The sequence below is a fragment of the Caloenas nicobarica genome, chromosome 13 (assembly GCF_036013445.1).
Source record: "Caloenas nicobarica isolate bCalNic1 chromosome 13, bCalNic1.hap1, whole genome shotgun sequence".
In the NCBI taxonomy this organism is placed as follows: domain Eukaryota; kingdom Metazoa; phylum Chordata; class Aves; order Columbiformes; family Columbidae; genus Caloenas; species Caloenas nicobarica.
This window is the reverse complement of record NC_088257.1, coordinates 12,602,545-12,627,987: the sequence shown is the minus strand read 5'-3', so window position 1 is coordinate 12,627,987 and position 25,443 is coordinate 12,602,545. Positions and strand designations below refer to the sequence as shown.

Here is a 25,443-nt window from a genome sequence, read left to right as displayed (position 1 = left end):
TCACTGTTCGAACCCCATGAAATCTGCACGTCAGGTTACAGGATTCAAGAGATTGTTGGCTGAGGAAGGTGGCAAAATTAAGGTGTTTGTTCTATTCCCACGGGATTTATATGTAAACAGGGAAGAAACACATTAGTCTGAAGTGCAGTGTGTAGCCTCTGGCGTATTAGACCAATGATATACAAATGCTTATAGGGACGGATCAGTGGGAGATTTGTACTCTCCAGGGTACGTTGCTTCTTTCAAGACATCAGTTTGTCACTAACAGATTAATGAACCGTTCTAGAGAACGTCTTGGAATCAGCAGGCCAGAGAGACGAACTGTTGCAGGATCTGTGACAATGTTTAGCAGAAGTGAACTGCTGCTGGTGCTTTTTATGCAAGTGGAGAATGGCATTAAAAAGAACTGGCAGATCACAGTTGCCTGGAACCATTTGTGTTTGCAAAGTGGGCGCATTTCATAAAAGCGAGTGAGGGGTTTGGGGTTTCCACCTAACCATAGTTTCATTTTTTTATTTAAAAGGGAAAACCCACAAAAATACCAAGGCAGAAATCTAGCACGATTAGTAGTAGTATGTGAGAAAATACATACGTAGAGACAGAGGGAGGAGGATTTTAAGTTGATTTAGAACAAAAAGAAAATTGGGGTGTGTCGTGCACATACTAGGCTCTTTTTCTCCTGTAAATTTCGGTGAAGTATCAGCAGCTCTTGCAGACCACAATAAGCTAGTGAAATCAATTAGTCTAACTTCATTTCAGTTATATAGTACATTATTAAAGGAAATGTCATGCATCCTGTTGTTTTTATAATTCTGAGATGAACTCAATCTGAGGGTTTTTAATAAGACTTTTCCTCAAACTCACTTTCTTGCTCTCTCTCACTGTCTCTCTCTTACGTCAATATTCTCTGTGAGATTGGTGTTTAAGTGTAAACATTGCTTTGTGAGCTGATCTTAAAATTTGCTTTAAAATTTTAATTATTAAATATATCCTTGATAATTTAGTTCAAGAACTTTAGATTTTGTCCACTTTTCCAATGCTAATATAACAGAGTTTTCTTGACTGTTGACTACTACAATTTAAGTTTAATTTTGAAAAAAATTATAGTTGCCCAGGCCGATCAGTAATTTCATTCTGATTCCCCTTAAAATCTGCCTGACTGAATATTTTAGTCTGAGTTTATCAGTTCTCTTTACTGTTTTGTCTTTAAAATGGAGATGATGTTTAGTAATTGCATAATGCTGAGATTACTGAAAATATTGCCTTAGTATTCATTAATAGTGATACTTATTCCATCTTTATTTTTTAAGAACTCTTACAGTAAGACTGAGATGTTATGTTTGGCCCTCTCAAACAAAAGTGCATTTTAACATAGGTTAATAAATTTTTATTTATCTCAGTCTCACAGATATCGTATTGCAAGTAAAGCAAATAGTAGTAGTTGTAGAATCACAGCATTATAGAACAGTTTGAGTTGAAGGGCCCTCCCCGGCTCCCCCAGTGCCCCCCCTGCCATGAGCAGGGACATCTGCACCAGCTCAGGTTGCTCAGAGCCCCGTCCAGCCTGGCCTGGGATGTCTCCAGGGATGGTTCATCCACCACCTCTCTGGGCAACCTGGGACAGGCTCTCACCACCCTCAGCGTACAAAATTTCTTCCTCGTGTCCAGCCTGAATCTCCCCTCCTTTCGTTCAAAACCATCACCCCTTGTCCTGCTGTGACAGGCGCTGCTAAAAAGTCTGTCCCCGTCTTTCTTACAGGCCCCTTTTAAGTACAGAAAGGCCACAATAAGGTCTCAGTAGTGTTCTCATCAGTAAAAGAATTCGAAGGAGAAAATCGTGAAGGCCAGAAAATGTATCTGAAAGCCACTTGAAGAGTTTTGGTGTTCTGTGATGGGGAGTATGAGTTAGAGTTGACAGAGGGTAGTGATAATACCAGAATAGAACAGCAGAATAGAAAAATAACTTGAGTGTATTTAGGAAAATGAGGAATATACATTTCTTTAGCATGTCTGCTATGGAAGTTATCTTGCAGAAACTTCTCCATTACTAACTGAGGAGAAAGCTAGCTTTTGACCTGGAAGGAAATATTAGCAAAATAATCTGTTTAGTAAAACAAACTAAATATAGCAAAGTAAATTCCTTTGCCTATAAAAATGATCCAATAAAATATTGATATAGTATTTTGCTTTTCCAAGAACTGCATCCTCAGGCAGCCCAATTAAAAGGGATCAGAGAAGGGATGTATTTTTGTTAGAATACTGCATTTCTCAACAGCACTAAGTGCACCAATTCTGTCTGAAGCTAAGATCATCAACTTTTTGTCAGCTATTTGTCTTTTTAACATTAAAATGAAATTTTGTGCTTTTTTTCATCGAGATAACTTTGTGGCTTGTTTTATTATTTCTGGAAGTAGGATTGTGTAGTCACTGATAACGTAGTGATGGGAGTGTTACTATTGTTGTATTCAACAGTTTTGTTAGCATTTAGAGTATTCCTATTATGTCATCACTCAAACCAGGTCAGAGGTTCACTGTATCATCCTAAAATGTAAACATGATACCATTTATTTGCCAGATTGAAGCAGCAGAAGTGACTGCTTAGTGTGATAAACTGAGAATTTGCTTGCGGTTTAGTTTGGACTCCAGAGAATTACTGGTATAGTAACATTTGGAAGTTTAGACTTAGTACTGAGAATGCTTTGTAGCACTTCAGATTTTAATTCTTAGGCTGAAATATTTTGAATTGCTGATATTTGTTGGTAGTTCAGAGAAAATGGCCACTCTGGTGTGTGAGGTGATACAGGAATCCTTAAACCGTCAGGAGGCAGTGGAAGAGCAGCACTGCCCCTCTTAGTGAGGGTTTACCAGGGGTTGTAACGGGCAGCCACGTTCTCTGGCAGCCTCATCCTTCATCAAACTCGGAAGGATGTAAACAACCTGTTCTAGCGGTAAGATGCTGAGTGCATCTCAAGCTGTCCTTTTCTCATAAAGCCTCTGTTTCTGTTGGACCAAAGGTGGCAGCTGGTTATTTAAGGATTTTTATACATCCTTTTAGATGCAAAAAGGCAGATGGAACAAGCTAGAGTACTCACAGGCATATTAATGACATTTTTGTCATTGGAGTCTCCTTGCCTTGATGGAAAGAAGCAAGGCTGCACTTAAAAAGAAATAAATTCTGGGAATATTTCTTCATTTCAGTACTCTCCTTGAAAAACGTTGCTAAATACTTACCTTAAAAATAAGTATTATATGCTTTAAATGAGCATCTATTAGTTCTATTATTGATTTTGTACGTTGTTCAGAGGTTAATTACAGTGATATAGAGCAGCATTAACTTGTCAATTCTTCTGTTTTCTAAATGTATTCTTAAGGTTTTGTTTATGTGTTAGCAGCTCAGGAAACTGTAAAGCATCAGGAAAAAGAGCACTCATCCACATGTCAGGCCGGTTCAGTTCTGCACCTGAGCACAACCTCAGTTCTCACGTTTCAGGCAGATTTAATCTCACCATCAATCACTATATTCTTATCTTGGATTTTTTTTTCCCCACTAAAAATATCAGTAAGACACATGGGTTTCTGGTAGCTGTTTCTGGTTTTTTTGCTTTTGAGTCTCTTTTGCAAAATAATAGCATCTGCTCTCATCAAACTTTCCAATTGGATCTCCAGTTCTACTTAATCACCAGTTTACTTCCACCCTATTTAAGAAATTATGATTTTTTTTCTTTAGTATCTTCCATAATATTTTTTACTCTTTTGCAGTACTATTAATAATAGTCTACAATAAAAGCAACATCAATATGGTTTGTGTTGTAGGTATTTACCTTTCTGAAGATCTGTAGGATTGTACAGTTGCATAGGAGATGATCTGTGAACTAGGAATTATTCTCCCTTCTCTGGGAAACGCATTGTGATACATGAGTAAAGGAAAATTTGAAATTCAAATGTAAATAAACTTTTAAAAAATATTTCTTGTGGCTTAAAGTATTTTATTCTACATCTAAGACATGACTAAATAGTAATAGCATGTAATTTTGTCTGAGGTAGAAAAATACTGTTTCCGTAACTTTTATATAAAGTGAGTATAGTTTGCATTTATTCATCTTTGTATTAGCGTTGTTCATCCGAGAATCTTGCAATGCTGTATAAAGAGGACTAGATCCTTTCAAAAGAGGAAAATCCGATGATATCAAGCTATGTGACTCTCTTAAGCAAGCAGCAGTTAGATTACAGTTTTCAGTCCAAATTCACTTTAATCAATCTTCCTCTGACTATCAAGAGACAGCAAATCAGAGCTAAAAGACATACAGCAGATGCTTTTTGATCAGAATGACATGCAGATTGCTGGCTCAGTAAAAATGCAGTATCATGGTTCAGTCTTGGTGACTTGTCAGAAATGAAAATCAAGTGTCACAATGTCTTGCTAAACTAATTCCTTACAGGAAACATGTCAGCTCTAACTGCTTTATTTCATTTGAGTGCATGAAATATAATGACACCGTGTTGCAATGCAATATATAAATCACCACGTAGAAACAATATAAATATTGGCTACTGTCAGTAGTGCTAAGGAGACGCAAATTCCTCATCTTGTTGCTGAAATGGTAAGCAGTCTCTTACTACGGGCTTCATATAATCAGTAGCAAGAAGATTTATGCCTAAGAGTCAAGCTCTGCTGACAGTTGTTTGGCTTTCGTACACAAGTCTCTTGCTTGATTCAATAAACATTGTGTTTTTCTGAGAAGTGTTATAGAAGCCCGTCTTTGCTTATTTGTTCAGCTGAGAAATGAGAATTGCTGGTGAATAATTCTGGGATAGTTGCTGTAGAATATACAGTAAGCTTACTTGTTGGAATCTTTCCATTTTGGAAAGATCGTAGACTTTAGATCGTACAACTCCCATCAAGAAAAACTACCTGGTAAGTTTTTGGAGAACAATTAACAAGAAATGTTTCCGGCCTGGGAAGTGGGACTCGATAAATGGAGTGGGTTCAACTTGAACTCTGTAAGGTTCCTGATATCATTGTCATTTTTTTTGAAGTAAAGATTTACATAATGTGAAAAATATTTTTTGAAAGGTCATATGACGTAACTTATTTTGACATTTCTTTGGTATCACCCATTCTTTCAACAGTTCTTTCTACTTTTATGTGAGTCAGTTTATGGAGTCTCGAGTATAAACAGAGCTGACTTTTTGGGTGAATTTTCTTGATATGGGTGTGAGATAGGTAATGACGAATTGAACATTTTGTAGTGGTTGTTTTTAAACGAAATGAGGATTGAGAGGATTGTTAATCAACACTCAGGGAAAGACACTGCTCTTGAAATAAATCCACTGAAGCTCCTTAGCTTGAAGTGCTTTGTTTTGGATTGTTTTATGTACCATTCGAGCAGTGAAACACGTTGTGTTCTTCCCACTGTAGAAACTGCACGTGTGAGTGATAACTTCATTTGAGTCTGAGGAGGGAGTAGAATTAACATTTGCTCTTTTCTTAAGTATATAATAGCTTTTAATATAGTAAAATACATTTTGCGGTGTAGATACGTACTTTTAATAATTTACTTAGTAGCACTTCTAAATATGTCATCAACAAGACAGCTTTTTAAATGTACATGGTAAACAAGTACAACATTCAGGCAAAATCTTCAGCTTCAAGCATTTTCAGAAGGAAATTATTTAGCTTTAAAAATGCCATACTGGGAAATGTAGCCAAGTACTTTTACAAGTTAGGAATAACCAGGCAAGTGGCGAGAAGTGGACGTAAGGCAAACCACAAATCGGTTCTCCATTCATTACTGCTAAGTAAAGAAAAACAGCTTCTTCAGCTCCGTGCTGCTATACGTTGTATTGATAATATGCAAAATGTTTATTTTTTCTCCTCTGAAATTTCCTGATTTTATTACTTCAAAATTGTTTCAGTAGCTGTGTTATATCCCTGTTAATACAAATGTTGGTATACATTTTAAGCTGCACTGTGAATCAGTCCTGATTTGTTTAATGTAGAAGAGCGAGCTATATTTGAGGTGTTATTTTTCTCACATTGGACCTTTTCCTCATGCTTTGAAAAAATTTATATCTGGCACAATCTTTTGCATTAGACTCCCACCGTCACTGTGAATGTTCATTATATTTATTCCCTTTTTTGCCTTGATCCTTTTTCCAGTATAAAAAAAGGATCAGTAATATACATTTTACAGCTATTGACCCTGGGTGGGTTTAGCTAAGGCCTGTGTTGTAGTCTGTCTAAGCTAATAATAGGCTGAAACTGGCACTTCTTTTTTGGCTTAAGAAAACTTATTTGAGAGTATGAATGAGAAAATATAAATAAGAGTGCCAGTTTTCAGATTTGATGCTTTCCTGCAGAGTATCTTCCCTTGGATCTTTGAAGCTGATAGTCATTAACTGACAATTTGGCTGGCTGTAACAATTCTATTTATCTAAATTTAAGTTTATATCTCCCAGCATATATACATTTCCAGCAGCTAAAAGTGTTCGCAGAAAACCACCACACAAAGATAATGTTCAGGTTAAAAGTTACTCATAAATATGCTGATACTAATAAAACTCTTTGCTATTTTTTTTATTCATATGAGAAAATTTGGGTTAAGATTAACTTTGTCTCATATTTTCTGCTCTTCTGTTGATTGTGTGAAATAAAGAAGAAAATTGGGAAGGTGGACTTTAACTGGTGCAGAAAAGAGGAGAGATCTTTGATAAGGATAGGAGTAACCATCCATTTTCTCTTGCCTAAACTTCTGTGTCTGGACAAAATAAAAAGTTTATTAAATTTATATCTATGTGAACAATGGAACAATAACAAAAGCTATAAAAATGATAATTTTAATGTATTTGCAGAAAATACAGTATTTGCCTATTTATATTTTATGTTCTTGTAACTTTATCTATACGAATACAGTTTTGTAGAGCATTTCAAGCTTCACGTGCTCAGGCTAACTGCTGAACCTATGTATTTATGTTTGTACAATATGTCTCTGTCTATACTATAAGTAGTCTGTACCTTTGTAGTTTGTCTGTCTAATGGTATACGCAGACATAGTTATCATGAGGTTTGGTTTCATATTTCTTTTGACTCATTGTAATTACTGCATCATCCTAGGCTTTTACCGTGAATTCACTCCTGTTTCATCTTCATACTTACACTAAGCTTCTAACAATCCCATCCTGTGAATTTAATAGGATGCTAAGGATTTAACAGATTGAAATCGTCCTTTGCTAGTCACTTCTGTTCCTGTACTTCTGTGTGCCTGTCTTCCTAAAGAGACAAGATATTTGCATGTTTGTTTTGATGTTTATCCCTAGAATAGAGGGGGATTCCCATATTTAATGTGAGTTTAACAGTCTTTTTTTCTTGTAGTATTTCTGATAGATGAGCATGTTCCTAATCTCAAAGTATAGAGTCTTGGGATACTTGAGGGACACTTTGTACCTGCACACCTTCTTTTTGAATTACTGTTTGATTTGGGATTTTGAAAACAGATGCCTCCCTCCTTTCTGAGGAATGAATTGCAGCTTATGTGACGGGCTTTAACTAATTCTAACTAATCATTTGTACTTGAAATTTGTGTTGAAACACATTCATTATTAATAATTAAAAAAAAAAAAAACCAAAAACAACCCAGACACCTAAATTCAAAAGGTTGTGAGGGTTTTTTAGAAGATGATTTAAGGTGTCTTATTTTGACCGTCAGAAATTACGGTCACATCTGAAAACTGTAGGGCCAACAGATGACAAATATTTTTTTGTTGGGACAGCCGCTTTGTTTCTGGAACACAGTGTGTTGGATTCTGAACTCCAGCCTGGTGAGTTGGCTTTTCTTTCAGCTATACCAGTGCTCCAAATTTACAGTTTTATGCAATTCGGTTTTTTGCACTGAACCATACATGTTCAGTTTTCTTCCTCCTCTTCTTTTCCTCTTTTACTGAGGTGTGAAGAGGGAAGTATGTTTTTTATATATATATATATATATATATATATATATATATATATATATATATATATATATATATATGTATGCTGTTTATTAATACATGTTGATTATTCCTTAGAAAAGGAATAAAAGGCAACATTCCAAGGATAATAGGAGAGCAATTGCTACAGCTCGTCTACTTTATGTTGTGATATATTAGTATAATGAAGACTAAGATGTTATTACTGGCAATATATTACTGAACATTTTCTAGTATATGGTTATGAATCAAATACTGCAAAACTGGGATGAAGCATAACAGTAAAATTCTTCAGATGTAGATGTTGAACGTTCTTGAAAGCAGACTGTCATCCTGAGCCGGGAGGGGCGAGGAGGGGAAGAGACTTCAGGTCACTAAAACCGGTCCGATTAGAATAGTTACCAGGTAAATATATTTGGTAGTAAAATAATTGGAGAAACGTATTTGGTGTTTCCCTATTTGTAACAGTGCATGTTGGGACTGTTTGAGACTCTGGAGCCGAGCGGTGCTGTGTGTCCAGCTGGGCATACGGGCTCCGGCAGCGGCTGGAGACACAGCAAGTGCCCATCGCTAACCTGTCACCATCGCAAACGGGCGGCCGTACCAGCCTGGTTTTGTCTTGGCAAGGAAGAAATGCTGTAACTCTTCTCAACAGAAACATGTTCAGTGAAAACTGAAGAGGCATTTTGAAGCTCATGGATGTGGGCTCTTCTGGGGAAAGATGCATAAAAAGAGTATTTCCACCATGGAAATACACATCTCAGTATAAAAACCAGTTTATACTGATTCATCTGAGCACACGCTGTTTGCAGAAGAGGCAGGGTCAATTATTTTCTAGGTGCTGTGTCATTGCTTAGAGAACTGCTGGAATAGCCATAGTCATCACAGGTCCCTCCCTAATGCATGTTTATGGGCGGACTGGGTACATTTTAAAGTGAATAATTACAATGATCTAATTTATGCATTTAAAGTTTCATTAATAAAGAAAGGAAAACTAGTTTTCTGGATACTCAGACACTAGTAATAAAAGTTATATCTGATTTTGATTTTCTTTTTGATTTGCCGTTGAAACTGGCTTGAATTCCCTTCACATAAAATGTTCATATGTTACATGCTTTCCTCTGTTATGCAATGCTAGAAATTAGTTTGTGAGATGTAGTCACCCTAGTTAGTTAATTGTTCTGAGTTATGTGGGATTTTGTGTTTTCAAGTGCCTTAAACTGATGTAGAGATACAGAATTTCATGCACTGACATGGCTGAATCCAGGGTTTGCTGATAATCACAGCAGCTTTTGTGGACTTTCTGGTGAAAGCAATCTTTCATAAGCTAACAGTTCTCACTACTTAAGTCCATGTTAAATACGAATTCTAAATCAAAACAGTCTGAGGCCTGATTATGACTTCTGTAGAAGCAGCAGAACAAGATATTTGGTTTAGGATAATCTTCCTTTTGGTATTCCTTCAGTATTGTTTTACAGCCCTTAACCCAGTGGTCTGCGTTCAGACATACAACTCCTTTGTGTATTAGTTCTGGAGGTTTTTTAGTATAGGTTAATAAATAACGAATATTCTGCCTCTGTGTAATAGGTCTCACAAAAATATAATTTTTGTAATTGTTATTCTCTGAAAGATCAAAACATCTCCAAAGTACTGTACATTAGTGACCTGCATCAAGACAACACAAGTCTCCTAATACTGCAAATATTTGCCAAGATGCTTGATTGTGCTCTCTGAATTGTTCCATTGAAGTAACCGGAGTTACTTCATCCGTAAAATTATGTAGAAGACTAAGACTCCGTAGCATAGAAACCTCAGAGACTTCCCATGGATTTCAGTGCCCAGAGGAAAGTTAACAGACTTTGAAGAGATTTTAATTTAGAGAAGTGTTTGGGTGGTAACTGCAACTTCAGAGATAGAAGGCCTGATCCAGAGTTCTATTGGATACAGGGGGGACCAGGACATGAAATTCAGATCTGTGAATGTTCTTGTTTTCCAGATCTCCAGGCTTTAAAAGTACTACAGAAATTGCAGGCTGTTAAATGTCTACAATTTTTTTTCCATTTTATTTTAAAATATTGAAATAAGAACTCGCTAGTCGTTCATAAAATGTAAATACCTTATCTATTCTGTATTCTCATTTCTTTTATTAAGTATACACAAGATATTTGGTACTGTAAAAATAAATAAGTCTACTTATAGAAATCCTGAACAGAAATATTTTGCCTTACAAAAAGTTGCAATGAGTAAATATGTGTTTACATGAGTGGTTTTTTGCCTATGTATGCTGTCTGTTTCAATGCAAACTTTTTTTGGTTTTATATTCACAGGACTATACCTTGACAATGTACTTTCAGCAAGCATGGAGGGATAAGAGGCTGTCGTATAATGTAATACCTCTAAACCTTACTCTGGACAACAGAGTAGCTGATCAGCTGTGGGTTCCCGATACCTATTTTCTGAATGACAAGAAGTCATTTGTACACGGGGTCACTGTGAAGAACAGAATGATCCGTTTGCATCCAGATGGGACAGTCCTGTATGGACTCAGGTCAGTATGAACCATTTCGAATTCTTCTGTCTTTTATTTTTAGTCTTTTAATCATGGATTCAAATTAAAACTCATTCTTTGCCTTTTTTTGATGCTGTTCTTTTTATTGCTGCATACTGTATAACTGATGATACTCCAGAAACAATTTTGACTTAAGTATTCTAAGAATGGATAAAGATTTTTTATTTTTTTTTTTTAATATAAATTTTGGAGATAAACTGCCATTTTTAGTACTGTTCAAACATTTATATTAAGAACAGATAAGACCATAAATATTATTTTAAATACTCATTCTGGATTAAAAGCCAGTTTTAGAACTGCTTCATCAAAAGAACTCAAGTAAGAAATGCAAAACAAGGATTAGAGGAGAACAGGGGAAATGTATGTGACAGCTGAATTGATAATTTAACTAAATGATATATTTCATAAATATTTTTATTGCCCATTAGATTGGTTCATCTGCTACGCAGGTGAATCAGTTTTCTGATTTTCATGAAGATGAGATATGACTTGAAATGTTTTTCAGCCTGATGTTATTGTGTATCACTGTATGGAGAGTGGTGATTGGAGGAATCAAGAAAACTTCACTCTTGAAGTTGTGAAAACGGGGGGGAAATGTCTGTTTAGCAGTGTTTATAGAAAAAAAATTACTGATGAAGTGATTTAAATATATTCCTGCAAAAGATGACTAACTTTGTATGGTGTGAGTAGGTAACAAAATAGAAAGAAACGATTGACTGGGTTAAAAAAAAAGCTGCAGAACATAAATCTAGAATGTCTAGAATGTCTCTTGTTTTCCTGTTAAGAATAATATACAATAATAATTTTGGGGAACCTAGTTCTTAAAACTTTTATTTGTGTATTTCTTTCATTTTCAGTGAGATTATTCTGTTGTCTGCCTATAACTGTAGTGTCAAGAAGCATGCACTTTTAGCTTGGCTATTTTCTACCCAGCTGTAAAGGAAAGCAGCGGTGTCTTATGTATTTAGTTCTGTCACTTGAACAAACACGGGCCATGAAGTTCATATCTTATCAAGATTGTATAAGTCACTGATCTGAATGCCTTTAGTTTTGTTATTGCACTTGAACATGCAAATGTTTCTGGAAATCCTTACCATGAACTACTTAGATTAATGAGACAGCTGAGCAAATATAACTAATCTTGATATGTATTAATTTCCCTTTAGAGGCTTTTGTTTAGAACATGGCTACCCAAACTGGAACTCAAACACCTAAAACTAAGTCCTAAGATGTCCTAAGACTTCAGGCTTAACACTTGGCATTTAACTTCAATTTTCACACCCAAACCTCAGCATTTCCAATGTCATGAAAGTTTAGCCAATTACTTACGCCAGGAAGTGCCTTTGTCAGGACAGGCGGTTCCCAGCTCTTGGGTACCAACCATTCCCCTCGAGACTGAGAGAGACTGGGCCAGTGCTCTCACCACTATGCTGGAGTCGGGCTTCAAATGCCTCTTGTCTGGATGATCCCTGGACTCGTGCAGGCTGTACCGAGTAGTGATTCACCTCCAGAAAAGGGCCGTGAAAAATGTGCATTTACTTAGCCTTATTCAGAATAAATTACGAAATAAATATCAGGTTTAATGTTTTCAATAGTTCTGACTTTTTATTGCTACTTGTGAGAAGTCGTTTTCATTCTGAGTGCTCAACAATCCATGGTGTCTGTTTTTGAAAATGTTGGCAATCGGTAAGTAGAGCTCACAAAATATTGTTCTATAGAAGAAGCACGTAAAATGAATATTTTCTTTAGAAGCTTTAAACCCTTTCATTCTGCCTTCCTTCCCTTGTTGTGCCGGAGTGAATTGTACAGCGAGGGCAGCGCAGGATGACTGTCACCCTGCGCTCCCCCACCTGTCACACAAGATTAGGGGCTGCAATTGTCACAGGTCCTACTGCAACTCTGTACTTGAACAGCAAAGGGAGGAAGGACACCTTGTTTCTTGGAGAGGCAACGTGTTCTGCTATTGAGACTATGCAACATGACCAGAAACCTAGCAGATGAGCACATGGCAAGAAAAGCTCCAGCTTTTGACCACAGGATATTCATGAAGTCCATTTTGTTTTCCAGTACAAGACTGACTAAATAGCCTTTAGTCCTGGGAGGACTGTCAGTTTAAAGTTAACAGTTATTATTAGAAATAAAACAATTACTCGTACTTGCATGGAAATGGGGACCTAGCAATGCCAGTTTAATAATAAAAATATTTTTGTCATTGTACCTTATGCTAGACTAAAACCTGTGGGGATGGTCCTTGAAGTTATTTGCTGCATTTAGTGGGTATAGTAATAGGTCATCATATAGCTCTCCCCCTCTTATATAAATCCACACACTGTCCTGAGCATTGGAGGAAACATAACCATATTTCTTTTTCAAGTGAAAAAAAAAAAAATTACGGCTAGAGATTTTTCTCTAGGTTTTGTGGCATATTCAGGTTAAAAAGAAAAAGAAAACATTTCAAGGCACAATAGGTAATGGGTTCGGATGAGGAATTTTTCTTTGATCTCAGTTATTTGGATAAGTTTGTATTAGAGGAATCTTGACTGCATCTGTGTACACATTTGGTTGTAATACATATGTCAAAATCTTACACTGTTTGGGTAAGAATGTGTTGCAAAGGCTGCATTATGATTTTGAAAAGAAGTATGTTTATTTCTAGCTTTAATATTTTTTTTCCAGTTTGTAATATTTATACCTGCCTGCCCTTCTCAGGCTGTAGCCTGTTTGCAAGCAGCACTGCAGAAGGGATTGCCAAGGGCAAGAAACAAACCTGAATATCAATATAGGTCTGCCATAGTGGGATCAAACCTCCTCTTCTATGTCCTTATTATTGATGATCCCTGGACAAATTTTCGTGATGAAATGTAGAAGATCCTTCCTCCTGTTCCTTAGACTTGGCTGAGTAGGTCTCAGAAAGGCTTTCTGACTAAAATGTCTTTCAGATACTGGGGTGGATGGGGTAAATACACTTGCCAGTAACACAAGAGAAATATGTGGTTGGCCATGTTCTGCTTTTATCTTTGCTGGACCGTGCAGCAATCAATGATATGAATCTAATGTTAAGGTTTCAGTTTTGTAGCTTTAGTTATTTCATCTAAAATTAATTCAAAGTTAATGTGATTTAAAGTGTCCACGGGAGTGATATATTTAATGCCTGCTTAATAATTTGCACGTCTTTAAAAACAAGCAAGAAAACAAACCAAACTGTACACTATGACTGTTCTGAAAATGACTACTGTTATTGCTGCATTAATTTACTTTAGCTTATACTTGCAGTGGCATGTTCTTTGAGATGCATTCTACTAAACTGAGATTACTTTAAATAGAAGTCCTAATTTTGACCTTTGCCTCCGTATACACCTATATATTAATGTGCGTATAAATGTACACACACACATATCTTTCTGTGAATTTGGTTTCATTTACCTTGGTTGCTGTTATCAAATTCATTGAACTGCAAGTGATCTTATTACCAAAATGGTAGTGTGTAAATGTAACCATCCCATTCTTTTATGCCCTTATAGTTCAATTTCTGGTTTGGAGATAGCAAGCAGTGATCCCCTTAACATTGTTCCTTTTGTTTTTCCTAACAGAACCCATACATGGTATGCATGTCAGATCTGGTTAGATTTAACATAGTGAAGGTAAATTTCAGGAAGGACTAGGAGGCAGTTCTCTAAGCCACCTGGCTTGTGCTGTCGCTGAAAGGGGCGAGGGCGAGCAATGGCTCATAATGAATGTAGACATCTGTATGGTAGTTATCATGTCCTCATAGCCTACCCCATTCATTACTACAAGGCGTTAGTTAAGGGCATCACTAAATTTTGACCATTTTTTTACAGAGAACACAGCACAGTGGTTACTTTTAGGTTTAGAAGGATTTTTATTTCTGAGGGATAGCTGCCAGCTACTTATGTTTTGGGAAAATGCTTTTTATTTTTGTATTTTGGTTGCAGTATGTATTTACAAATATGACTGAACTTTCTTTTTTTTTAATTTAAAAAATATTTCACATTATTTTCATATTCCATCTGGCAAGCAAATTCATCTTTGCTGCCAAGACCAGAACATTCAATAGATGATATACTTAAATCACTAAAATGGTAGAAAATTGCAACATATAGTCTTAAATGAAGAGTCATTACAGGGAAAATTACTATGCTTGGGTGGTTAAGATGACTTGCAATAGGATATTAGTGATTTACCAGTTTAAATAGAACAGTGAACTTAGAGGACTAAGATTCAATATAGGATAACAACCCAGTTTACATTAGGTGCAGCAAAGCTTGAAAAGCCATGCAGCCAGAACTCAGGAAAAGATATGGCTTTAACTAGACTTTCATATGTTGATATATCTGGTTTATATAATATATGTAGCAGAAATAGTTGTTATGGTAGATAAGGTTTGTTGTTTCTTAAATTTATATATGTATATTTAAATTCCCCTGACTTCTGTCGTCAAATCTGCTAAAAAACGCAGACAGAAAATTCAATTCTCTTCTGGTTTATTCTGTGTAATTCTGGGGAAGAATCACTCCTCTGATTTTTGCAGCCTGTGGAAGTTTACTGAGGTTTTTTTTCCAGGGTTGGAATGCAAGATTTTGGAAGAATAACAAGCATGAGCCTTCTGTTTGCCAATTTGGAATTGCTACTTTTTGTGTAACTTTCTTAAGGTGTTTTTCTGGAACTTGCCTCTTTGCTGGCAGAGAGCATTTCGGTGTTCTGTGTCAGAATAAGGAGGAAATCAAGTGTAGAATACTAGGATCAGATATGGCTGAATAAGTGGCTGAAGACAAAGGTATTTCTTGTGTTGCACTATTAACGGGCTGTTTTTAGAGATATTTACTCTTACATATGCTTCTCCTAACATCCTCACAAGTGAACTCTGTGAAAGTGTGTCAGTCATTGACCACTGATAATTGCACGGCAAAGCGTATTGTACACTTTTGTGTCTCTTTAGCAGGTTGGTTTTATGCTTTTTTTAGCTGAAGGTTGTGAGTGTTTTTTGCTGAAAAATAGAATATACGCAGAATTTCTGATAGGGGCCACATCTTGTGAGGTGCTGACATTTCCATCCTTTTTGGTCAAAAGAAAAACAAAGGGAAGTAGAACAGAACAGTTTTCTCAGAAATGAAATACTTGTCCCATTTGAAAGCTCAACAGTTCTACTTGCCGAGATTTATTTAATACATTGCCAACTATAAGTTCCCAACCCAACCAGAATACTTGAATGATACAATCTAGTAATCTCCCCTAAAAGAGAGTTATGTATATGATGGTCTTGCTTTGTCCTCTCTTTATTTCTTGCTATCAGCATGGAGTCATGTGAATTCAAAATAGCCCTGGATGCTTGGATTTTGTGTTGTCTCAGCTGTGCCTTCTGCTGTCTGCTCGCTTAGCTTCAGCTGCTTGGAAATTTGCAGTGTTGCAAGTAAAATAGATTCTCCCACGCTTTGGTCTATTAAAATAGCCTTGGGCATTTTTGTATTAATAGACTTGTTCAGCAGTTTAACTTCTCATATACAGCTTATTATCTACAAAATCTGATGGCAAGTTTAAAAAGCAGTTGCCTTTCTAAATGCTTGTAGTTCTCAGAACATACTGTTTGAGAGGTCAATTGTTCACACTAGACATCCTTCAGTAAATCATCTGATCTTTATGTTGCTGCTTTTTGCTAATTCTGGGTTTTTTTCACTTATAGTGCTTATTTTTTTAATTAAAATTCTAAGCATAATTTGGAAGTAAATTTCCATTTCTCCTTTTCAGGACTATAAAATCATTTGTGCAGCTGGAATTAAAATTACATCTTTCAACTGCACATAAGATTTTAAATGTCCTTGTAATTCACAAACTTTCTCTGCAATAAAAAGACAGAGATCTGTCCTACCTGTTTGCTACAGAAGTATATTTCCAGATGGTAGACTGAAGTTGTTTAAAGAGTTTCTAATGCCCTTTCACGCTAAGCAAAAATTTTCTGAAAAATAGAGCATTTTCATCTTTCTCAATCTGGGGATTTCGGAAAGGATAAAAAAGACCTGGCCTTCTTTTCTTGAGGGGGAGATGTTATTTTGGACGCTGTTCCTAATCATGGTAACTGTTCAGGGGGCAGGTGCTCCTGGTTCCGTGACATTGATGTCTCTTGGCTGTACAGCCCTCCGCTCAATCCAGGGTCTTGTCTGTCCTCAAGGGAGAAAAGGAAAGAAATATAATGCGGTACCCTGTGGCAACATAAGAAGCCTTACAGGGACATGCTGTTCTGTCACTCTAGTATATCAGCCTGAGCACCAACTTCTTCCTTCAATAGCATCTCAAAGTAGTGTTGCCATTGATTAAAAAAAACCCCAAACAACAACAACAAAAAACCAAACAGCAAAACATCACACATGTCTTGAGGGTGTTGAAAGTGTCATGCCAGGGACATCAGATCACCACTAGAAGTGTCATGTGAATTTGAGGATCAAAAATTTACATGCTAAATGCCAATTTGTAAAATACGTTAACCATCTTAGACATTAGGGCCTTTTACCATCTCTGTCCTAGCGGAAAGACGATGTGTCATGCAGTGACACAGAACTTCAGATGGAAAATGTTTTCTTGAATGTAAAGTTTTAGAAGTTTGTCTTAAAATAAGACATTAAATAGTACGGTAGCTTTCTGTTGCCCCAGTTAAACATATAAGTTTTCATAATTTTGGATATCACTTCTTGTAATTCTTTTTATCTCATGTAAAAATATAATACTCATTTTTGTTGATATGACAGTAAGGGTGTATACAAACATTGCAAAGAATAAGTGAAAAGTGACTTGTTTGAGTAAGACTTGTTTGAACATGAGAATGTCAGTAGAGTGAAGAAGTGTTTCCATTATTTTAACTGGGTGATTTTTTTGTACTTGTGCTCATAGGTGCAATTACTGAACTTTTAGTTGCCAGCACTTGCTAGAGCTAATTCACAGTCTGACATGCAGTTGTTTAGTTTTGCATGAGAAATGTGGTGAATCGGATTTCAGTGTCTGAATTGTCAATGCTGTTAGAGTATACATAAACATTTATAAGAACCCTTAAGTCTTGTATGCAGGTGTTCAAAGCAGGAACTTTTGGAAAACAGGCAGAAATAAATGCAAATGTAGTAAAGCATTGTCTCAAATTGAAGTAACATAGCTGTTACGAAGACTAGAAAAACTTTGAATTGCCTATGAAAAGTGCTGCACAATTATGTAAAATTTTGAATTCAAAGCATCATCTGCATTAACAATGAAGCATCGCCACCCCAATCTCAATATGTGGAAATCCTAGGACAGGACAAGTCAGATACCAGCTCTTGTCTTGCGTAGTAACTGTAGATCCAGCATAAGGAAAGGAACTTAAATCCCAGTGTGTTGCTCATGTGAATTCAGTATTGTTTTGACCAAACAAGGTATTAGCTCTGGCCCAAGGTATGAGCCAGGTTCTGTTTTCCTTACTCATGCAAATAGTTCCATTGAAAGTCTCAAGCAATTCACCTCAGAAATATTACTACTGTTATTTCTGATAATACATAAGCTGAAGACCCGGACTCTTTGTGACATGAAACAAATCATACAGCTCCTCTGCCTCCGTTATTCCATTTATTAGGCTGGAATACTAAAACCTACTTTCTCACTGGGGTGTTGTGAAGATTAATTAATTAGTTTGTAAAGTGTTTCGATCTCATAAAATACTACATAACTGCCAGGCATTATTATGAAGAATTATAAAATGCCAGCCTTCATATGCACCTTGGGATAGATGTTTTATAGATACAAATCTGTTCCATTCTCCTTTGAATTACATTGTTCCACTTCTCCTACATAGTAGCCCATTCACAAAAGGAGCCAATTTTTAAAAAGATGCAATTTTTGGAATAAAGAGGAAATCACAGTCCATCATAAATATATTTTTTCAGTTAAGGACTCATAGATTAAAGATGCATTTTGCTGTAGGATTTGGAATGGTATCATTTCAGAACACCTCCATCCACAGCAGGAGGGAGGCGAGTTGGATATTAAATACCTCCCCTATCTGAAAGAAAACAAAGATATCTTTCTGTTTCAGTTCCTTTATTAGATCTTAAGTATGGGAGAAGTATTCAAGAGAGTCTTTAGCTTTTATTTTATATGAAGTGGCCGTTAGATCATTAGTACGTGAATAAATAATTCAATTAAGCTTAATAAGGAAAAAGCTTTAAGTCATGGGAATCTTTTCCATTAAAAGCCCTATTATCCAAGATTATTACATTGCAATGAAGTGAAAAAATTTTTGAGTTTTATTGCCTAACAGACAGACTGTGGCATTTACTCCAAGAAAAACTCCATCAGCTTTAAAACCGTGTAATAGTTTAAGTTGCTCCAAGGGTATTGCATGTTCCAAAACCAAATAGAGGTCATCAAACATTTAATCTTGAAATGAAACTTAAACATTAACATAATTGAGAATTACAGCAATCTATCTTGTTTCCCTTCTCTGATGTCTTTTATTATATCATTTTAGCTGATAGTTGGTGATCCTGACAATGGAAACTTTCCTATAGTAAGGAAATCTCAGAATGCTCTGATCAAGACTCAGCTAAGGAGTTGATTGTTAAATGTGTGTATGCAAACATAGGCTTAAATACAGAAAAGTTACGACACGCTTTAGAACTATTAATACCTCTTTTATTTCCTCTGTTTCTCTGAGTTACAAATAGTCATTTTCTACTTTTTCTTGTGATTGTATATATGTTTTCTGTTATACTTTTGTGACATTACTGTAAGACATTCTTGAATACTATTTCATAATTGAAAGGAGCATTTTTTTTTTCCTAGCAAGTATTTTATCTGAAGGTGCAAGTACTTGGGCTTATTTTTCGTTCCAGTTAAATATCTAGTTTTAGTGACTTATTTCAAAAAAATTACCTTTATTTTTGAACGTACTTTCTGTGAAGAGCATAGCTGATTTGTCCACCCACTATTTCATCATGTGTTGTAACTGAGCTTTACAAAATGGCAAAATGGTTTCTGAGAAATAAGAATTCCCTAAAGTCCTAGAATCCAAGTATTATTTTAAAGATAATTTTCCCATATCTCCTGGGTCCGTTTTCTATTTCTTCATTCTTCTGAAAATTTAAAATTCTTTTGGCTCTCAATTAGCAAAGCAGTTGAGTCCTTTTCTTGGAATAATATTCAGTCCTGCTTGGAAGGAGAGAAATTATGATAAGTTACAAGAAATTCTGGGATTTTTGTGCTTCCAGGTAAGTTTTCCAGACTCCAGGGATGTGTTTGACCATCTGCAGAAAAGCAGTATGAAGCCATGCTTATCTCTGATCTGCAGGATATAATGCAGGCATTTGCTTTAGCCATTCAGTGAATAGCATGTTGTGCTGTGTGTGTTGTTGAGGTGGTTTTTTTCTTTCCTTCTTTTTTTCTTTCTTTTTTTTTTTGTTTTGGTTGGTTGGTTTCGTGTTTGTGTTTTTGTTGTGGTTGGTTGGTTTGGTTTGGTTTTGTGTGCATCTGAGAATACCCCCTGCTTCTGCTAGTCTAGAACTGTGTAATTTGGGGTGAGAAGTGACAGAAAAAGTTTGGAAAACCATTCTCTTAAATTCACTTGAATATGCCATCTGTATGAACAGATGGAGAAAAATGTCTCAGGGCCAGAAGGAGACTGTGAGATCAAATCACAAGGAAGGAACTATATGCAGACATGTTCCCAGTGTCAGAACAAAACGGACCCTAACGATTACCTCCGTGATATCACTGGTCCCTCAGGAGTGTCTGTCTCCATAAGAGAAGATAGGTCAAGGGGCTGTAATTAACATTGTACAGGTCCCCATAGCATGTAGTCTCTGGTCACTCGCCTTGCTGGGCAACTGCCAGAAAAGAACAAATGTTTGGGTCCTTCCCTTATTCTCACATACGAAAGGTAAATCCACGTTCAGCATTTCACAGGGAGGCTTTGCTGGAGTGCATTATTCTCCTCAGCTTCTGAATTGAGAAATCATTACATTTTTCTCTATCTTAGTTAATGTTACTGTAGATGGTGTTGCATGCCAGTGCTTTGCCTATTTAAAGTGCTAAAACTGGTACGATATGGTTTGGACCAAGTGTTCCAGCATTTATTTTGTGGGCTTCCATCTCATGGACTGTAACTTTTCTAAACCCCTTTAAGTGCGTCATTTCTGTCAGTCCTGAACCTGCTTCCATTTGGATGTCTCTGAATAAACATTAGCAATATTGGATCTAGATGAAAAAAGTTCTTTATTACAATATTGCCATCCACAAGTTCTGTCCCCTTTTTTGTCATTTGCAATTTGTGATTTCCTTTGTCATGCCAATTTTTATGGCAGTTGTTACTGGTGGGAATGCTAGCAAAAATTAGCTAATAATAGTCTTTGTATAGTTTTTTTTAATATCTAAAAACAAGATATGTGTTTTAGAATAATAACCATGTACCTTAACAAGGTACTATAGCTGCTACTGCATAGGAAAAAACACTCCAACAAAATTCTGAATGCGTCTGCTCATGTGAGAAAGCAACAAAACATTAATTTATTATGATCATGAGACTTCTCACAATCTACTTCATAGATATTTTTACCAAAATATTACAAATTTCAGGCAATGATCTTAGGAATCCCCTGAACTTAGATGGCTACAGAATGTTTGTGTGTGGTCAGCGGAGCAGGTAAATTATTTTTAGACCTTGCTGACAAGCTCTGTCCTTTCAGTGAGATATCATCAACTGTGTTTTCATCTTATCGTTTTCTCTCTAGAATATGGCTCATATCTGCTCCGTTTCGAGCAGAGATGACAATCTGTGCACAAGATGGGAAATGAGAGAGGCACATACTGAATATTCATTCCTCTCTCTTTTTATTTCTAATTATACATATTAGAAGCTTATTTCATAATTACATCCCAGACTACGTTTTATTCTCTGCTAACAACTGAGAATAAAGCGCTGCGCATCTTTAGTCCGTGGGCTGTTTCTACAACAAGAGGGTGTCCACACACAATTCTAATGTATGAATAGTACGTTATGGTTATCCTGAAACGCCTCAGAATATCGTTTCATACTGTTGCTGGAGAAATGTCATGTATGACAGAGAGGAGATGAATTGTTGCTGTTGGACTTTCAAAGAGGTAGTAGAATAGCCATAAGAAAGATATGTCCTTAGTCATTTTTGGGTAACTCGGATATGCCTTCAAGAAAATACATTCTAGAGCTGAAATATTTATCTGAATAAGAATTGTGTAAGGGCATTGCTGTGCATTCAAGTAAACAACCATCCCTCTCCCCAGCCAAACTGAGTAGTTGATTTCCTTTCGAAGCAAGAGATGCTGAAGCCATAGTCAAGATTCTTTACTTTTCACAGCCTTCTGTGTTCAGCTTCTGATGCGAGATGTTTTTATGTCATAGAAAAGGCACAATATAGATTTAGGGAAATTGAAGGATGCTGATAAAATGTTGGATGCTGGTGGCCAGGAAGGTGATCTTAGTTTGCAGTTATATATGTCCTTAGTAATATGAATACATAAAACTTAACCTTGTTCTGAGGGGTCTTGAAGTCTTTTCCAGATACTAATCCCACAGAATTCAGAGTTATGATGATTTGGAAATAGTTAGCTTAAAACCAAAAACAAACAAATGACCAAAAAAATCTGAGGAGACATGAGCACAAGTTACACTTATGGAAGAGATAGAAATCCAGTTGTTAGAGAGTATAAAGATCTTCGTAGCCAAGGATTAGGAAGACACGTTGCCCCTGCACAGGTGGTTCTGTAGGTGCCCAGTGATGCTCCATGTGGGGTCCCGCTTGTGTAAATCAACAGCAGCTGCAGTTCACCGTTTGAAGTCGGGCTTTCTGTCGTCGTTGCTTTCCTGCTTCTCCTTCCATTTAACTGTACAGACCCAAAGCTTATAATGCATTCACATATCCTGGCACTCTTGTTAGATTAAACACTTGACGTTATTTTTTTCCCAAAGCCATTATAATATAGCGATGTCTCAGAATCTGATACTGTGATTTTTTTTTTTTTTTTTCCTTCTTGTGTGTGGTGTGTTTTGTTGTGGTTTTTTTTTTTTTGCCTCTTTCCCCCCTGTGTTAATATTTTGTTTTCATGAGTACCAAAGGTCTTTTTCATGTATTGAAAGAGATAGACTCTCATTCCATCTGTCTTATCTGGTCACCTCATTTAATTTTCTTTAAGCTTCATATTTTCATTTTTTTCTTTTTTTCAATACAGCTTTAATTTCAATACAGATCTTTGTGGTCTGTGAGATTGCTAGGAAAATATGCTGTGTCCTGGTCATAGAAATAATGGTAAGACTGAATAAAGGCACTGAGATTGTTAGCCTTGGGAATACTACCCCATAGGAGACTAATATTTGTTCAATATCAAGAATTAAAGTAAATATTAACTGTTACTTCTGCTGTTTCTCATAGCTATTACAGAATTTTATTACTATTTTTTTCAGAGGAAGGTGTAGATATTAGATCAATATAAGGCAATTAGGGAATACATGACTAATAGATGCAATGCCTGAAGTATATAGCTCCCAGAAGGAAAAGATAATTATGACTTAACATTATGAAAGATAAAAAAACATTGTTAAAACAGTTTTTATCACATAGATCTCTTTTGTTTAATGTTAAGTTGCATTTGCTGGTTTAATAAATAGCAAAAATGACTTTGCTTTGTTTTGCTTTGTTAAGTAATGGATTTGTATATTGTGTTTTATCTTATGCTGGGTATGTAAATGATGGCTAAGCTGATAAACTTAACGAGTTTGCTCGGCCTGAGCAAATATCTCAGAATATCACTACTACATTCCTGGATTTCCCACCCCTGCAAACTGGAGTGGGAGTCTGGCAAACTTAATATTGTGTCCATGGCAGAAAACCAGAAGTATTTATAGAATTAAGGTATCCTCATACTTTCAGACTTTTAAAATTCCATTTCAGTTGAGCGAAATGAGCAGAAAATGAGGGTTCATTTGCGTTCCTTAGTTTTGACAGGAATGAACAAATGAAAAGTTTTATTTCTTGTTGTTCAGCAGTTCTTACCAGACCTGGAAAACATAATGTTCAAAGTGCTTTTTAAAAGGCATTGGTAGTTCAGGCCTAGCGTGACAAGTATTTTGTCTTCCATCCCGAAAGTGCGATATCAGTGAAGAGAAGAGCATGTCAGCTCTGCAGTGGAGGAGTTATCTACTAAAAACTTTTAGGAAAGCCGTTTCGTAGCCAGGAACATGGCAGAGTTTCCATTTAGATAAACAAGTGCTTCTCAGTGGGTCAATGGTAGCAAAAACTTTCCCTTTCCCCATTTGAGCATTACTTTTATACTATTTTCAATAAATGAGTAGTAATGAAAATGAAGTGTATAGGTGAGATCTGCAGCTTGTAGTGTCGGAGGTCCCATCCGTCGCCAACCCCCGAGTTTGTAATTGATCATGTATATCCTTAGCACTGACAAAAAGTTCTCCTGCTTCCTTGGCTTTGCTTTGAAAATACATTATCCTCCCCGCTTCTGGCTTTACTTAACTCTGCTATTCTGCACCATCGCTGTGTGGTCATCCAGGCTTTCTGTTCAGCAATTCCCTAATGTAAATTCTGTGCAATCTCTAAATCTTTTGGAAAGGCAGTTGTGTATTTGTGGTCAGTTTTCCATTCAATTACAGACCTTGTTTATCCCCTGAGTCATCATTTTCCTCTAAAATTCACAATGTTCTCTATTTTGTTTTCCTCCTTATTGTGAAAATTGCGTGAAGTGGGGAGAAGGGAGGAGGGCTAGGAGGGTTGCCTTAGATTAGTAGCGTTAGATTTTTCACTTTATCTTGATGTCATGCTTCTGATTACTAACTACTCCTTCAAAATGCATCGTTTTCATCCAACTCCAGTGGGACCATTTTTAGAGTATTGTTTTGGAGCCACTGTGACAGCTTCAGTAAATGGTGAGTTTTAATTCATTTGTCTAATGAAGATTAGGATCTTGACTAATGACTACATAGTCATAAGTGATGATGCTTTTCCCTCCTACTCCCTCGTTGCTTAGAACATATATTAATTGTGCAGATGGTAGTGGCTTAGCTATGTGATAGTTTGCTTTCGATCTCCTCCTCTCATGACATTTACACCATGCAAAGAGGGTGTATTGCCATCTCCTTATTTATGAAGATTTGTGATTCATCACCTACCTTTTAAATCAAATGCTAAGATTATATCTTGTTGCTAAGAGGCAGAATTTGGATGTGTGCTCTCTTCTTTTAAGCACACCTCTGCCAAGCTTTGCTGCAAACCTTGAAGCAAATCACAGCTAGAAGCGCTGAATTTTCATCTTCAGTCCTACTGACAACATGTGAAGCTTACAGTGCCCATTTTATGGGGGTAACTGTAAGTCATTCCTCATGGGTTCAAAAGATTCACAAGACGTTTCAGTCTGTAACCTAGCCAAAACTTGAGCCAGGATTTACAGCTATTCGTTTCACTCTAAACATTTTTTTTTTTTTAAGTGACTAGAATTCAAGTGTGATTTGTATGTGACAGATGGAAAGTAAATACTTTTACTGCTTTTCTATTGTTTTGCTTTTATTTCTTACTCATACATTTATTCATTCTTATGGCTTGCAAGAAACAACAGGAAAAACAATAATTTAGGCACAACTAAAAAAGACAATTCCTTAAAATGTCATTTCTTCTTTGATGTCGTCTGTCCATCATGACCATCCTGCTCACCGGATTGTCCACTATTGCTTCTTTCACAGAATAGTATTGCCATTTCTGTGTTCAAACATTTTTGGGGTTTGTTCTTCACAAAAGTCACTGATTTTGTATATCTTACTCATAATTTAGAGGGTGGTTTACTTTTAAGTGTCACTCCTGGGATCCTGACCATTATTTGCAAATACTAGGGCAACTGCG

The 25,443-nt window shown here is 36.3% G+C and overlaps 1 protein-coding gene across 4 annotated transcripts in view; it reads left to right on the top strand.

Annotated features, from left to right (window-relative positions):
* GABRB2 (gamma-aminobutyric acid type A receptor subunit beta2) overlaps positions 1-25,443 on the top strand; it is a 149,825-nt gene that overhangs the window by 42,332 nt on the left and 82,050 nt on the right. For all 4 annotated transcript variants that reach the window (XM_065643896.1, XM_065643895.1, XM_065643897.1 and 1 more), the window contains one exon: positions 10,293-10,513. In XM_065643896.1, coding sequence (XP_065499968.1) covers positions 10,293-10,513 — 221 coding nt within the window. The remainder of the gene's footprint in view (positions 1-10,292; positions 10,514-25,443) is intronic.